Source organism: Festucalex cinctus, chromosome 10 (assembly GCF_051991245.1).
Source record: "Festucalex cinctus isolate MCC-2025b chromosome 10, RoL_Fcin_1.0, whole genome shotgun sequence".
Lineage (NCBI taxonomy): Eukaryota > Metazoa > Chordata > Actinopteri > Syngnathiformes > Syngnathidae > Festucalex > Festucalex cinctus.
In genome coordinates, this window is record NC_135420.1 from 20,574,647 (window position 1) to 20,589,848 (window position 15,202).

Below are 15,202 nucleotides of genomic sequence, written 5' to 3' on the forward strand. Positions count from 1 at the left end.
TATCCATATTACTTGTATTATTATTATTATTAATATTATTATTATTATTTTTTATTTTTTTTATTTTTTATTTTTTAATGTAGAAGCAGTGTGCGTGTCGTACCAGGGTAGCTCTCTCAAGACTCTCTCAAATAGCCAAAATATGTGTTTTGTGTGTGTTATTTTTTTTTTTAAAAACCCATCTTATTAGTAGTTTTTATTTGACGTAAACTAGACAAATTATGCATTTATTTCACAATTTAACAGATCCCGGGTGGCCACGTAGACTTTTCCGACCAATCTAGTGACAATATTCCAAAAACAAAGTGACTACTAGTCACAAATTGTTCAACTTTTTGTGGTGTTATTACTTGTTTCAGATTTTGAGAGTACCTCGAGACAAATAGATGTTCATGGCATCTACACTGCAAATGAATGCTGCTTGCGCAAAGTCACCACTGACTAACTAATCAGTATCCTCTCACGCATAAAGTGTGGGCCCATCAAGATGTATGCCAGTGTCAGTAAACGGATTCCGGTTGACGAATATAAATGTCCACGACAGTGAATGGAGGAGCATTACATCCCACAGGTGTCTTTAAGTAGTGACAACATGGCGTCCATTAACCATGTGACGTGGATTCAATCAATTACAGAGCAGTCTGGTGAGCTCAGAGAGTCAAGACTTAGCAGTGTGGCGCATGGCACTGCCACACCCTGTATGAGAGGCTAACATTACTTACAAGCTAACATTAGCTAACGCTAATCTGCGCTAACGTTCCAGCTCCGCTTACCCTTTGGCTTTGACATCATACTCGTTCCATGTAGTCCAGCAGCTAATTATTTTGATGATACAGTTCGGCAAAACTCAGAAGGGCTCGCTCATTTACATTCCACACTTGAAGGGTGGTCAGGCACTCAAGACACAATTTTTTGGATACAAACTAAACAACCTGGGACTGCAACATTCCAAGTGGCCATTTTGAAGGCTGTAGATGAGGATGCCTCAGGATAAAAGTTAGGCATATGAAAGCAGTACGCAATGACAGCACGTCTTCCCCTCCTCATTAGCGTGTCAGCAACATGCCATCATCTGTAGTTACATCTTCCCGCCCACCACCTGACAGAATCGCCCCCCCCTCTCTTTTCTTTCAAACTGATTTTCTTGCCTCGAAGACATTTTAATGCCTCTTGAAATGAATTCTGGCAGTGTCGATTACTTGGCGCTAAATGCTAATCCGACTGTTTGCGTTTGGTTTTGTAGTCCGGGCTCTCGCAACTAAAACAAACGCGGCCTTGTTAGCGAGGGGCAAACAAGCACAGAGAAGCTGACGTTGTTCAGGGGAACAATCCAAACTTGTGTGGGATGTAGTGTGGAAATGATTTGGAAAGTTGAGAGGCTGAGAAGACCCTCCAGACAGCTATCTTATTTACTAGGTATTAGATGTTTTGTATGACCAATGTGGATTTCAAATTGATTTTGTTGCTTGAATACGGTATCTAAAGCAGGCATGCCAGCACAATCCCGGTCCAGGTTGGACTATTTTTCTTCCCCCTCCTCGCTCATCTTCAGAAACGCTCTAAAATACCCCAATTATGTGAAGGTATCGCTAAGCTACCTAACAGCACCTCGTAAGAACACTTGTAAGAAGTGCAATTTATTTATTAATTTCATTATGGTGGGAGGCGATTACTGACTTATGAGAGACTTTGCAACATGCTTAGCCGCACTAGTAGCTAGCCGAAGCTCGTCGCAAGCTAGCTGCATGCAAGTTTTTGGGACAAACTACAACTTCATCAAACAACGTAAATCGTACTTTTACTCAAGTCGAATATTGTAATACTCATTCCACCTCTGGAAAAGTGTGCCATATGGGAGAAAAATATGGAAATTGGGTCACATGTATTGTAAATACAACCGAAGATTCAACACTATAGCTGTGTAGGCGACCACTTCGATATGCTGACTGGTGGGAAAAGTGTAAAAACAAAACAAAAATTCACTTATATCACATCTGCAATGTTAATATATTTTAGACTTGTGTCTATTTTGAGAAATGGATTGCATTTAAGACTTTTAAGGAACACTGTCACACAGGATTATCATATTGGGGGAGACCACCCCACGCTGCATAATTCCTGTTCTATTAAGTCGGTGTGACGGCAAACTTGATGGCTTCACTGCCAACTTCGCCAACGCATCGGCATGCTCGCTTCAGGCTACAGTTAAAAAGAAAAAATAAGCCTCAAATAGTCGAAAATATGGAGTGGGGTCTTATAATGTAACATACAGAGACTGGGCAAGGAGCAGCAGCATGAAATGGGACATTGCACTCATTCCACATCTCAGGATTAATGAGAGACATTTTTTTTCAATAGGGGTGTCAGGCGATTACATTTTTTATCGTAATTAATTGCACAACTCCAATAGTTAACTCCCAATTAAGCGTGAATTTTATATCTGTTCTACATTTACAGTAAATTGTACAAGAAAATCTTTTTTTCTAAGTTTCATACTCTTTAACATAAAAGTGGGAAAAATGTTAAACAAAGAAATATGCACGCATCTTTTAGTCAATGATAGAGTAATTTCATAATAATCCATAAAATTTAGTTAGTGTCATATTGATTTGCATTGAGGTAATTTTTATGCCACTAGATGGCATAATTGCATTTGTAAGACGTTGGTGACAGCTCATTGTATTTTTATTTTCATATTATGAGCTATACAATCTTTAACATGAAGTAACTTGTGAAATTCTGCACATTTTTAAATTGTAAAATACAACTTGAACCCAATCTCCAAAAATATATGCATTTTATTAAATGTATTACTGCTAAATTTAGACGTGGATGTGTCTGCTTCCTGGGATTAGCTGGCAATCAGTTCAGCCGGCTGTGATAGGCTCCAGCACCCCTGTGACCCATGTGAGGAGTAAGCAGTTAAGAAAATGGATGGATGTTCATGCTCTAATTCTTTCAAAATAAAATCTTCCCAAATACATTAACACACGAACTTTGGTACACTTTTATTTTGAAGTTATCTTGTGGCACAAGATGTTGCGGCTAACTTGACTCGTCTTTCCGACTAATGGAATAACAACCGTAAACCTCAGAATGAATGAAAAATAAAGCAACAATTTGTTCCGTTGCCATTGTTACCTTTCTCGCATGTGGCGCCGCTGTAGCTGGGCAGACACAGACACACAAAAGAGTTGATCTCGTCGATGCAGGTTCCTCCATTGCGGCAAGGGTTCGACTGGCAGTCGTCAACGTCTGGAGGACAGAGAGAAAGAGAGAGAGAGAGAGAGGGGGAGAGAACATGAGAGAAGGAGGTCAAGTTAAGGTGAAGTAACAATATGCATACTAACACACCGGCACAATCGCGGCACTGACTTTTCAAACGACCTGCCTAGAAGAGGAAAAAAAAACAAACCTTGAGATAAAGTGCGCAAAAGATTAGCTCGAGTGTCCGGAAAAAAACAACTTCTAATTAAAGCCAATTGATTGCACGTCATCAGGAATGCACTCAAGCGTGTCGTGATAATTGCAAGAGCAAAGGGAAGAGTGCACAATGTGAGGAGGAAGTACAAGCGGAACCTCCAGAGTGGAACGCCAGCCGTCCCAAAATGCTCGTTATATTCTTCGGTGGCATTGTGCAGAAAAGGTGAAAGAAAAAGCAACTTAATGGTACCACTGAAATTGATCATTCATTGACCTGCTCATCACTGGGCCAAGCATTGGTGGTTCAGTGGTACAATTCTCGCCTGCCACGTGGGAGACCCGGGTTCAATTCCTGGCCAATGCATGTGCAATTGATTCTTTGTTTCAGGTTGCTGAGTTAGTTTTGAGGCCCTTCTTTGCAATTCACAACACACTTCACGAGAGCAAAGGGAGGCAACCGTGGTTCTCGAGGACCACACATCTGTGTGTTTTAAATATCTCCCTCCTCCAACACAGGTGACACGCATGACTGCAGCTTATGAGTACCAGGGTTGCCTCCTTCTTCTCAAGTAGGAGCTCAAATGCTTTTTGCACCGACAGGCTTCTGCCTAATAATTACACAAGAATACAATAATACAGGCATTGGTGGTTCAGTGGTAGAATTCTCGCCTGCCATGCGGGAGGCCCGGGTTCGATTCCCGGCCAATGCACAAGCAAAAACTACATCTTTCTATGTTACTGAGTTCTTTCTGAAATTATTCTGTGTATTGATATAAACATGGTCCTCATGAGCCACACGCTTGTTTGTTTTAAATATCTCCCTCCTCCAACACAGGAGACATGCAGTACAGTGGCTCATGAGTACCAGGGTTGCCTTCCTCTTTTCAAGTGGGAGCTCAAATCTTTTGCAGGGACAGGCTTCTGCCTATGTCCACATAATTACACAAGAGCACAAAAATACAGGCATTGGTGGTTCAGTGGTAGAATTCTCGCTTGCCATGCGGGAGGCCTGGGTTCGATTCACAGCCAATGCACATGTAACTGCTACGTCATTCTATGTTACTGAGTTTGTTCAGACACTCTTTTTTTTTTTTCTTTCTTTCTTTTTTTTAAACCACCAAAAACTTATCATTAGCCATCATTTTCAATTTTGATTATATGGTGTGGTCTGATTAGCGTTGAGGTTTTGCTGCGGTGTATTACATGATCCCAGCATGCAACACCCAAATTGTATTGACTGAGATGTATAATGCATACAGTGCCACCTAGTGGGTATCTTAAACACAATTGCCATCTAAACACAGTTCAACAATGAGGGTGCCTGTCAATTCATCAGTTTCTTTTTCTTCGCGGGGAATCGACCTAACAGTTATGTTGTTTAGGATTTTAGCAATCTTGCAGTAGCAAACCTCAGCTGGTTGCTTTCAAGCCGAGGAACAACTTCAACTTGGAGATGTTCGTGTGGGAGTCATGTCTTTAGAGCAACAATTGCATGGGAGTCTGTTTCTACACCAAGTTCTGACACTGTACCTTAGGTACACCTCACAATCTTCCTGGAGAAATGATATTTCTCTGGGGACAATTTGAGCCCAAATTCTCTTGATCAGCGCAACACCTGGAAAATCCTTTGCTCATGTTCTTCCAATGTATGGGAAAACACAATCAGAGCATCTAAGAATTCAGCACTTTGTGATTTAATGAGCCCATACACCTGCCTTTTCCATGTGACACGAAGCGAGGAGGTAGGACTCAGACGCAGAGTGACAGTTGGCCAACAAGGCTGCAGCTTTAATCAATTCGAACCAAAAACACCTCTCAAGGAGGGAAAAAAGGCAGAACAAAAAGAGCTCCAAACTGGAGAATAAACAAGGGCACTCAAAAACAGGGACAACTAAAGGCGCTCCGCTAGGGAGGAAAACAAGGGGCAAACTAAGGGCGCAAGACAAGGCAAGGCAAGGCAAGGCAAGGCAAGGCAAGACATCGAACAAGGACTGTGAAACAAGGACTGTGAAACAAGGACTGTGAAACAAGGACTGTGAAACAAGGACTGTGAAACAAGGACTGTGAAACAAGGACTGTGAAACAAGGACTGTGAAACAAGGACTGTGAAACAAGGACTGTGAAACAAGGACTGTGAAACAAGGACTGTGAAACAAGGACTGTGAAACAAGGACTGTGAAACAAGGACTGTGAAACAAGGACTGTGAAACAAGGACTGTGAAACAAGGACTGTGAAACAAGGACTGTGAGGACGCTTCCATGCACTGAGATGTGACACTTCGGCAACGGAGGGGAGAATGCAGGTGGCTTTTATGTCCGGGTTGATTGGGAACAGGTGGTGGTGATCATGGGCGTGGACCGGTAATCAGTGAGCTGCAGGAAGGGTAAGTGACCTGGGATGAGATGAGAGTTAGTAATTTCAAAATAAAACAGGAACCTGACTGTGACAAATAAAAGCTTGACCCGCCACTCTGGTGGCGGCGTGACACCATGACTCGCTGGTAGGTTCTTGGTCACCAAAATTCTATTGAAATCACACAAACAAAAGCAATGCGGTATGTAGTATTGGAGCACTTGTAGGTGTGCTTTTGTCTCTCCTTGTCTCCTCATACTGTGTTGTTGCTGTTGTTGTCCTTTGCTATTGCTGTTTGCCCAAATCAAGTTCTTACGCCAGAGTACAGTATAAGAATGCCAGACTGGACTGTCATAAAGCAATTACGCCAATCTGTTGTCATAATAAGATGTACAGACCACCCGCAGGCCTACTGCCTCACTAAAGCTGCTGAGGAGGACTGTGAAAAGAAAAATATGAAGCTAAACATAATGATAGATTAGAATGGCTTTTAACAACGAGTGTTTTGTTGTCAAGACCCCTATTAGAGTCTGATTAGATGAAAACTGATGATAGTTGAGGACCATTCAGCTCTTTTCATTTCACTCAAACATTGTTTTTATAAATGTTTAGAAATTGTGTTAATAAATGCAGTCATTCAGCAAGCAGATAAATAAATGTCAACAGTGTCCTTGAGGCCATTTGTTGCACAACACACATCTTAACTTCACAATCTTTTAATACAAATAAATACGTTTTACAAAAAGCATTACTCCTCTTGAAAGAAAGAAAAATGAAGTAGACTCTTCCATTCCTTCCACCATGCCAGCGGAAGAGCAACGCTTAGGAGCCTCACTTCCAGCCAACAAGCTTGTAAAAAAAAAAAAAAAGAGGGTATAAAATAAAAAGGTAAACAGCCTTTTTCCCTTGCCTTCATAAGTGAGACCTTCAACCTTAATCAGCAATTTCACGGCCATGGCTCCTGGTGGCTTTAGCCAGCACTTTCACGGTCCAGGTACACGCGCAGTAAACGTTCAAGACAAGCAATCGATGCTTCGGCCGAGTACTGCTGTGCATCATGGTACTTTATTTGGCAGTAATAGTGTTTTTTTTTTTTTTTTTTTTTTTTAAATACAAACCTGTATACTAATACGAAAAAACAGGCATATAAGGGGTGGCTGTTGAACAAAGGTCCTCTTCCCTTTCCATAAATATTCACGCCCCAAAAAATGTTTTTTTTTTTTTTTTCCTGCTTTGACACGAAAATGGCTGCAATTTCCACAGTGTGAGTCATAAGAGGTTCATTCCTTAAAGTGGTGTTTGTGCCCATTTTAAACGTCAAAACATGGTGTGGAACATGATTGGAAACCTGCAGCCATTTGCCTGTCAGCGGCAAAGACACTTTTTGAAAACCCTCACCTGAAGTCATGATCTTCCCTTTTCATAATTGCATAATTACACGTTATTCGACATGGGACATTAGCAGCATTAGCCTCTATCTCTACAACCTGTTATATCACACCAGAGACATTCCTCCATTTGTATTTTTATTGCAAAATGATTCTTTGAAGTACCTGGCAACATATCAAGTGTGAAATTGACCAACCAAGTAAAACTTTTATCTGCCTATGTCTGAAAATGTATAAGCTAACAGCTAGATCTAGTAGTTAGCCAGCTACCTAGCTAGCGAGCAGGAGTGGGAGCTAGCTAGCTAGCTAGCTAGTTATGTCACAATTGAACGAATTTCACTTTTTTTTTTACTCACAAGCCAATACTATTAATCAGTCCACACGTGTGGGTGTTAATTATTAATTTATTGAACAAATTACGGTATTGACCACTGTAAAGTGTTGAAAATGGCTTGCTCTCTTTGACAATGCAAGGTTAATGGTTTAAACAAACAGTTTTTTGGGTTTTTTTTTTTGTCTCCTGAAAAATGCCCCCAAAAGCCCTCATCGTCATGATAAACGAAAGCCCATTAGCGCCATAAATCAGTTGACGGGTTGAGTCGTGGCTCATTTGTTGGTTAGCTGTCCATTTGGCTAGCCAAAGAGAGTGTTTGAAATGATGTGGTATTTAACTCGTTAACCGCCAAAAACGTTTAATAACGATCAGTAAAATCCCAACGTATATTGCCATAAACGTTAAATAACGTCAACAAATTGTTTTAAAATTTTTATTCTCAGTGCAACGTCTAACTGCAGCGCTGGCTGGTCAATCGGTTGTGGAATCTAAAACACTCTAAACTATGGCCAGCAGATGGAAGCATTGTATCTCTTTTCGTCAATGATCAAAGTATAAAAGTTTTTCTTTGATAACGTGTGGCAGTGAAAGAGTTAACTATTTTTTTTTAAACTACATTGCCAGGTTAGACCCTTGTAATAGTTGCCAGCCAATCACAAGGCACATGTCTGAGACATATAATAAATAAATAAAAATACACTCCACACCTACATAGACAATTTAGTATTCAATGAATGTTATGGGAATGTGAAGGGAACCCAGAGTGGTGTCGTTGTTTAGACACCCATGGGCTAAATTGTCTCTTTCAAATGAGGAGGATGTTGACATCTTCAAAGGTCCAATCAAAGCGGGGTGAGATTGGGGACATTTGAGTGGACGAAGACGGGAGGCAAATCACCAGCATTGAGGTGACAGCTTAAGTGACAGCACTTAAAGTTTGACAGCTCACCAGCGATTGCATAAAAGCGAAAGTGTCAACTTGACATCCCAGTGGACACCCCCAAACACCCCCACCCCGAACATTTAAATGTGAAATCTGATCTTCTGAATGCCTGGTCAAAGAAAAGGAGCACTTCAAAGAAACTTCTGACTTGCGTCTTTTGAGTTTTTGAAGGAGACTTCTAAAGGAAGTCTATTTCTGTCCCAGGCGTAAGTGCTTCGGCAAATAGTGAATAGCCGTCACAAAGAAGAAGAAGAAAAAAAGCACTTCATTAGGATGAGGAGCATTAAAGAAGCGAGTGGAAAAGGAGATAAAGACGGCCATTAATGAGGAAAATGCGGGCGTTTAGGCAGGGCACACGTTGGCTGACAAGGACAAAGGGATATATGTTAATACCAGCTCATTATGGTCTCTTTCTGTGTCATAGCGCATCATAATTGGGTTGATTAAGTAGTCAGTGTAGTTTGTTAATGTCATATTCAGCTCGTGTTTCGGAAGCTCGACCTGCAAAGATGTACTTGGATACCAGACATTGGTTTCTGTTTTAAAAGGGGACACATTATGGAACTCGGACTTTTTAATTAATATCTTGTCTACAAGTAGTTGGGTTTGTGGAGTGCCTTTCCTGTCAAGTGTGAAATTAGCAAGTCTTTAAATTCAAGGCCCCTGCTATGTTGTTGTAAAAAGAAAATAATGCGTCAATTGACTAAAATGACAAATAACAGTAAATAACTTTGGTACAAGTAAAAGTCACCTTCAAGAATATTATTTGAGTAAAAGTCTCAAAGTACCCGACATTTTCCGTAAGCACAAGTATCAAAATATTCATGTACATTTTTTATATTAAATATTGGAAGTAAAAGTTGTATTTTATAATGGTGGTTTATGTAATTTAATTTTATGTAGTTTCATTTTATTTCTAATCGTAAATCTAAACACATGAAACCAAGTAGCACATGACGAAATGAAATTAACAATGCTTACCGACATGAACCTCAAATCAAGCTGTATGCAAGATTACCTGAAAACATCAGGCACACATTTTGAGCTGGAAAATATCTTTGTGATGGCGACACAACAAGTAAACAGAATGCTGCAAATCTAAGTTTGGCCAGTAGATGGCAGTATTACACTTGTTACATGACGCTAATGCGGAATTCAATACGACAGAACATCGTCATTTTGACTCGTCATAAATCCAAGTCACGATATCTTTAGTTCGCCGCAATTTCATGATATCTACATCCCTTTCCAGATATCGTAAATTAAGTTTTAACAAGACCAAATGTTCACGATCTGTAACTGAATTTACAAATACATTAAAATTCTACTTAAGTACAGCAACAAAGTAGTTGCACTGTTACCTTACAAGCTACTTTTGAATTAGACGGTGTCCGCGTGTCTTTTGTGTGTAGTGCCCCATGCCTCCAGCTGTGTCAGGGTGTAGGTGGATTACAAAAGAATGAGGATGGACCAGGAAGAAGAAGACAAAGAAGCAGCTAAAGGCTTTAAGCTGCTCTCGTGAGAGCTCACTGCAATGGCGATCAATCAACGTGAGAAAAATAAATAAATCTTTGATGCTTTGGTGTGTCTGGTGAAAATAGAGCCGAATGTCTCGAGCCTTGAAAGATGAACAAGATGTTTCCTCACTGCTATTCCCAATCCACAAATCCGAATGAGATGCTTGAGGGCCAGGCCAGATGATGCTCTGAGAACAAATGCATCATTAACAACTTTGGAAGGACTATTTATCTAAAGTATCATATGCAGTAGAAAACTTTACCTTCCATTTTCCCCTCTCGCCATTTCCCCCCACATGGCTTCTCCTGGCACCACCCCCTCTGTACAGTATATCTATCCATCTATAAGCTTTTTGCACTTTCCTCTTTAAATGGCATCCTTATCTGCTAACATCCAGCCAGCCCGTAGTCACCTTTGAGGACTCCTGGGTGTCTTTGAGGACCCCCCTATGACCCCACACGGACCATGCCCAACTCTTTGAAAAGTTTATCACACTGATGCACCGCGGTCGAGTGTGATCATCCACAGCTTTCAGCGATGCTTTTCATCTCTATTTTTATCCCCTCGCTCTCCATCATACTTTTTTTTCTGTTTATTACGTTTTTTCCCCCCTCCATCTACTTCTCTGAAGACAGTTGTACACTTAAAAGTACAACGGCTCCGCACGCTGGCTTGAAGTGGAACGCTTCCCCAGAGGGTTGAGCGACAGGCCACCTGTCACTATTGTTGACGTACTTTAAGAGCTAAAAGCTCTGCCCGCCTTCGCTGCGTCACAATCAATTAATGGCAATGTCGACCACCGTGATGTTGTTTTCTCGCATCTATTTTTGGAGACAAACGAATCTTAAGAAATACAAATTAGACACTTTTTTAAAATTGTCTCCTCTCCTTCCATTTGCATGTTTTTCCTCCATTTTTGCCGCATTGTTTTGTCTTCGTCAACTATGGTTGCAGCTAACAATTGTTTTAATAATTAGTTAATTTTATGATTATTTTGTCAATGAATCAGACAAAAACATTTTTTTTTAAATTCCCATTTTCGAAGATTTGGCCAATTTCAAATTAAACTAATAAGGTCTCAAAGCTATTAATTGATTATTATTGGTGGGGGAGGGGTTAACTAGCTTGGCGCTATCTCTAGCAGCTAACGTGCAACACCTCTGGTAGTCTGGTAAAGGCTGTTTTTGGAGTTTTTTTTGGCGTAAGTGCTATCATAAAAAGCCACAAAAACACAAACAAACAAAACAAAACAAACAAACAAACAAACAAACAAACAAACAAACAAACAAACAAACAAACAAACAAAAACTTAAGCGCTAGTCTCAGCATTTGGACAATTTTAGAGGCATAGCCTTAGCGAGTTTTCTTTGAAGGTTCCACTGTACATCATATGCTATACATTTTTTTTTTCCATTTTCAAGGAGTTGGCCAATTTCCAACTGAATAAGGTATCAAAAGTCTTTATTGATTATTATTGGTGGGACACAGGAGTAACTAGCTTGGCGCTATCGCTAGAAGCTAACATGCTCAACACCTCTGGTAGAGGCTGCTTTTGGAGGTTTTTGGAGTAAGTGCTACCATAAAAAAGCCACAAAAAACCAACAACAAAATACAAAAATAAAAAAAAAAAGTAGCTAAGCTCTAGTTTCAGCATTTGGGCAACTTTAGAGGCAAACAGTAGCTTTAGCGAGTTTTCTTCGAAGGTTCCACTGCACATCATATGCTATCCATATTCATATACTTGATGTGTGTGCGTGTGTGTGTGTGAAACCCCTTGTGGACAGCTGATAAGACCCACCCCCATCCGTTTCTGAGTCTTCACCGGAGAATCAATTGAAGTCACTTTCTACGTGCTCAGCTTTTAGAAGCCTCATTTTCAGCTTCACCCATCAACCTAGATAAGAGTGTACATGCACACATGCGCATGCATAAAAAGATCCTGGACTGGTCCACCAAGTCAACCTCCAGGCACATACTGTATAATACTAACAACAATTCACACTCATATTCTCATCTGTGGACAATTTAGAGACTTAGGTCAACTTAACATGCATATTTTTGGAACATGGCTGACCCACACAAGCACTGGGGAGAACATCCAAACTCCAAGCTGAGATTTGAACGATGAACTTCAGCACCACGTGGCAGATGTGCTAGCCATTAGGTCATTGGCTTTTGCCTCAAAAGTACGACAAAGAAAGGTGAGCTCAATCTGCAAGCTGGCTTTTCCCAAAGAGATAACGACACACACACACACAAACGCAGTGGCATGTTTTTCTGCATGTGTCGCGATAGCGAAGGGCTCAGGTGGTCCCGGCGGAGTTGATTTTTGGCGAGGGTCTGGCTGCTGGTGCACTCAATCATATGCTGATTGAGGAGCGCAGCAGCCGGGATGAATTAATGAGGCATGGGGAAGGAAGGAGGCGGAGGTGGCAAGAGGCGGCCAATCAGAAGGGCTTCTTAAGGGCCTCCTCAGCTGGCGACAAACTGTGACAAAGCGCCGCTCATCAATCACGCCAAAGATGCTCTGTGCCACGCGCGCGCATCCACCTTGCCTCTCAGCCTCATCCACACTGGGTTCACGCGAGGTGGCGAGCTGACTTGTTTGTCGACGCAACATCCGTGTTGTTGTTTTTCTCTGAGTGGAACGCTGACTATTCTGCATGCAGAGGAAGTTTGGTTGTGTTGTAGCTTGAAGTGTCAAAAGGGATAATTGACTCATTGAGCCATTTTCAGCAGTAAAATGTTCATATTTTGTCTAGAATGAATTTGATTACTTCATTATTTTGTATATGTAGAATTAATAAATCTAAAAAATATTTTTTCTACTTGCTGACGACTGAAGCTGATCTGTGCTGAAGAAGTAGGTAACGACCAATCATGGCTGCTGACCAAACCCAGAAAACAGGTGAGCCATGATTGGTCGTTACCTACTTCCTCAGCACAGGTGATGTTATCTTCAGTTGACAGCAAGTGGAAAAATTAATTTTAAACACAGGTGAGTAAAGTAAAGTAAAAAAAAAAAACTGCCACAGTTTAACTTTAGCCCCAAATACTAGCTAGCTAGCTCCTTAGCTAGCTCCCATGGTGCTTGTTTACTAGCTAGGGAGCTAGCTAGCTAGCTCCCTAGCTAGCATCAGAGGCTAGAGTCAAAGGCAGGTTTTTTTTACTTTCTGGACCTGGACTTGCCACCACTGATTTGAAAAAGTATTAATTGTGGACAAAAAATAATGTTGTTATCAAATTTATTCTGAACAAAATACTAGCTTTTTACTGCTGAAAATGGCTCAAAATGGCTAATTAACTTGCGATTAATCGCAAATTAATTGCACATTTTATATCTCCATTAATAAATTTACAATAAAAAGTACAATTTATTTGCTTATTTTTCTCATTTCGATTTAAGTGACTTCTTGTAATGATCTTGTGTATATTGGGTTCATATAAAACGTGAAAATGTGAAGGCAGAAATAGATTTGGTGCGGAATATTTTTGGGGCAAATGTGTCAACCTGAGCACGCAGTGTGAACTTTGAATTGGTTTCATTTTATGCATGGAGAGTCAGGCATTGGAGTGGGAATAATTGTATTGGCCTCTGACAGGAAAATACACAGCATGACGTGCGTGTTTGTGTGCGTTCGTGTATGTGAATGTAGGTGTATAGTGGGCTGTGTCAGGAAATGAGATGTGTCGGAGAAGAAGCGCTGAAGAGAGTCGGTCGGCAGCAAGTAAAGAGCAACACGCAGGACGCAGCGGCGCCGCGAGCCGATAAGAGAAGAGGCCGAATGACTGATGCGGGACAATTAGAGTGAAAGGACAAATGGGAGAATCATGAAAGAAGCTAGAAGGAAAAAAAAGGGGGCAGGAGCGGGAGGTGGTGAAATGATAGAGCAGCAGCAGGGTGGGGAGAAGCTCAGATCTTAATCGTCATGATTGAAAAAGTAGCCAGAGTGAGCGGAGAGGGGAGGAAATCAAATCAGTTTGCTTCCTGTCGAGCAATGGAGGACATGTGCAGGACGCCAGATAGGACGACAAGTCGGCTACCTGCACCCAGGAGGCCATAAGATTTGTTGCTTGGTTGCCAGAGGGCAGCCATCTTATGTTGCCACTTTTACTGGCAACTTCTAATTATTTTTTTGCACTGTTATCACATTGCAAAAACTGAAATGCAGATATAATTTCTTAAATTTGCTTATTTTGCTCTGACAATTTATTTTTACTTAAAATAAAATTGTCAGACAAGATGATGTTGCTTATTTTAAGATACTTATTACTTAATCACCTTATTTGGGAATGCTGAAGCATTCCCTCATGTGTTATTGTGATTTTTATTCTCCACACTTCTGATGCAGCGTTTTGGGTCATGTATTTCTGATTTAACATTAATTGTAAAGGACAACATGATTAGTTGCCAAATTTTCAACAATCTTGGACCTCTTATTTTCTATCTTCCTGCTGTGCCGAACTTTTACTTTGAAGGAATACGGATAAAGACAGCAGATTAGACGGTAAACTGACATAAGACACAAATAGCGCATGTCAAGACCATTAAGAAAAAGTAAAACAGATTCCCACTTATCCCATGTGAAAAAGGCAACAAGGTAAACAACTAGACACAGTGCAATTTCTGCAGAAATTGCATGGGAATGCTGAAAGCTGATTGGTAATAAAACATTTCCCAAGCAAGGTTTGCTGAGCAGTATCAGAGAACCGGTAATGATGAGAAGTTGTATGTACAGAAGTGGGCGTGGAAAAAGTTCAATGTCAGTCCCATTGAAAATGAATTGGGAAAAGTGGACATTTAACGCTAAATTGTGCGAGTACGGTAAGTTATGTGGAATCAGATGATATATACCCAAGATGGTGTGAATTTTTGAAGCAAGTTGAAATTTGAGCAGTGTAAACCGGATTTTTGCACATCAAAAAAGTGTGGAGAATAAAATGTGCCTGAAATAATAATAAAGAATGCCTTTCAGCATTCCCACAGTTATGCTGATCTTTCAATAGATTTATGTTTGTGATTAGATTGGATTTGAATTAATCCCACCTGTACTGTATGGACATAACTACTAAACATCAAAATGTATGAACAATGGCGTCAAGTTTGTTTTATTGTCTGGCTCTTACGGTGTAAGAAGTTTGTAAAACTTCACCCCGCCAGTAAAGCTTTAATCATTTCAACCGATGCTACATTAATAAAGGCATTTATAAAAAAGCATGTTAAAGCGGGAGACATTCATGTA

At 40.6% G+C, this 15,202-nt stretch overlaps 1 protein-coding gene and 2 non-coding genes across 4 annotated transcripts in view; 2 read left to right on the plus strand and 1 right to left on the minus strand.

The window, feature by feature from the left end:
- ncanb (neurocan b) overlaps positions 1 to 15,202 on the minus strand; it is a 147,781-nt gene that overhangs the window by 15,920 nt on the left and 116,659 nt on the right. For both annotated transcript variants that reach the window (XM_077533233.1, XM_077533234.1), the window contains one exon: positions 3,142 to 3,255. In XM_077533233.1, coding sequence (XP_077389359.1) covers positions 3,142 to 3,255 — 114 coding nt within the window. The remainder of the gene's footprint in view (positions 1 to 3,141; positions 3,256 to 15,202) is intronic.
- On the plus strand, positions 4,063 to 4,133 carry trnag-gcc (transfer RNA glycine (anticodon GCC)). The gene has a single exon. It is a non-coding gene; the product is annotated as a tRNA-Gly (tRNA).
- On the plus strand, positions 4,387 to 4,457 carry trnag-gcc (transfer RNA glycine (anticodon GCC)). The gene has a single exon. It is a non-coding gene; the product is annotated as a tRNA-Gly (tRNA).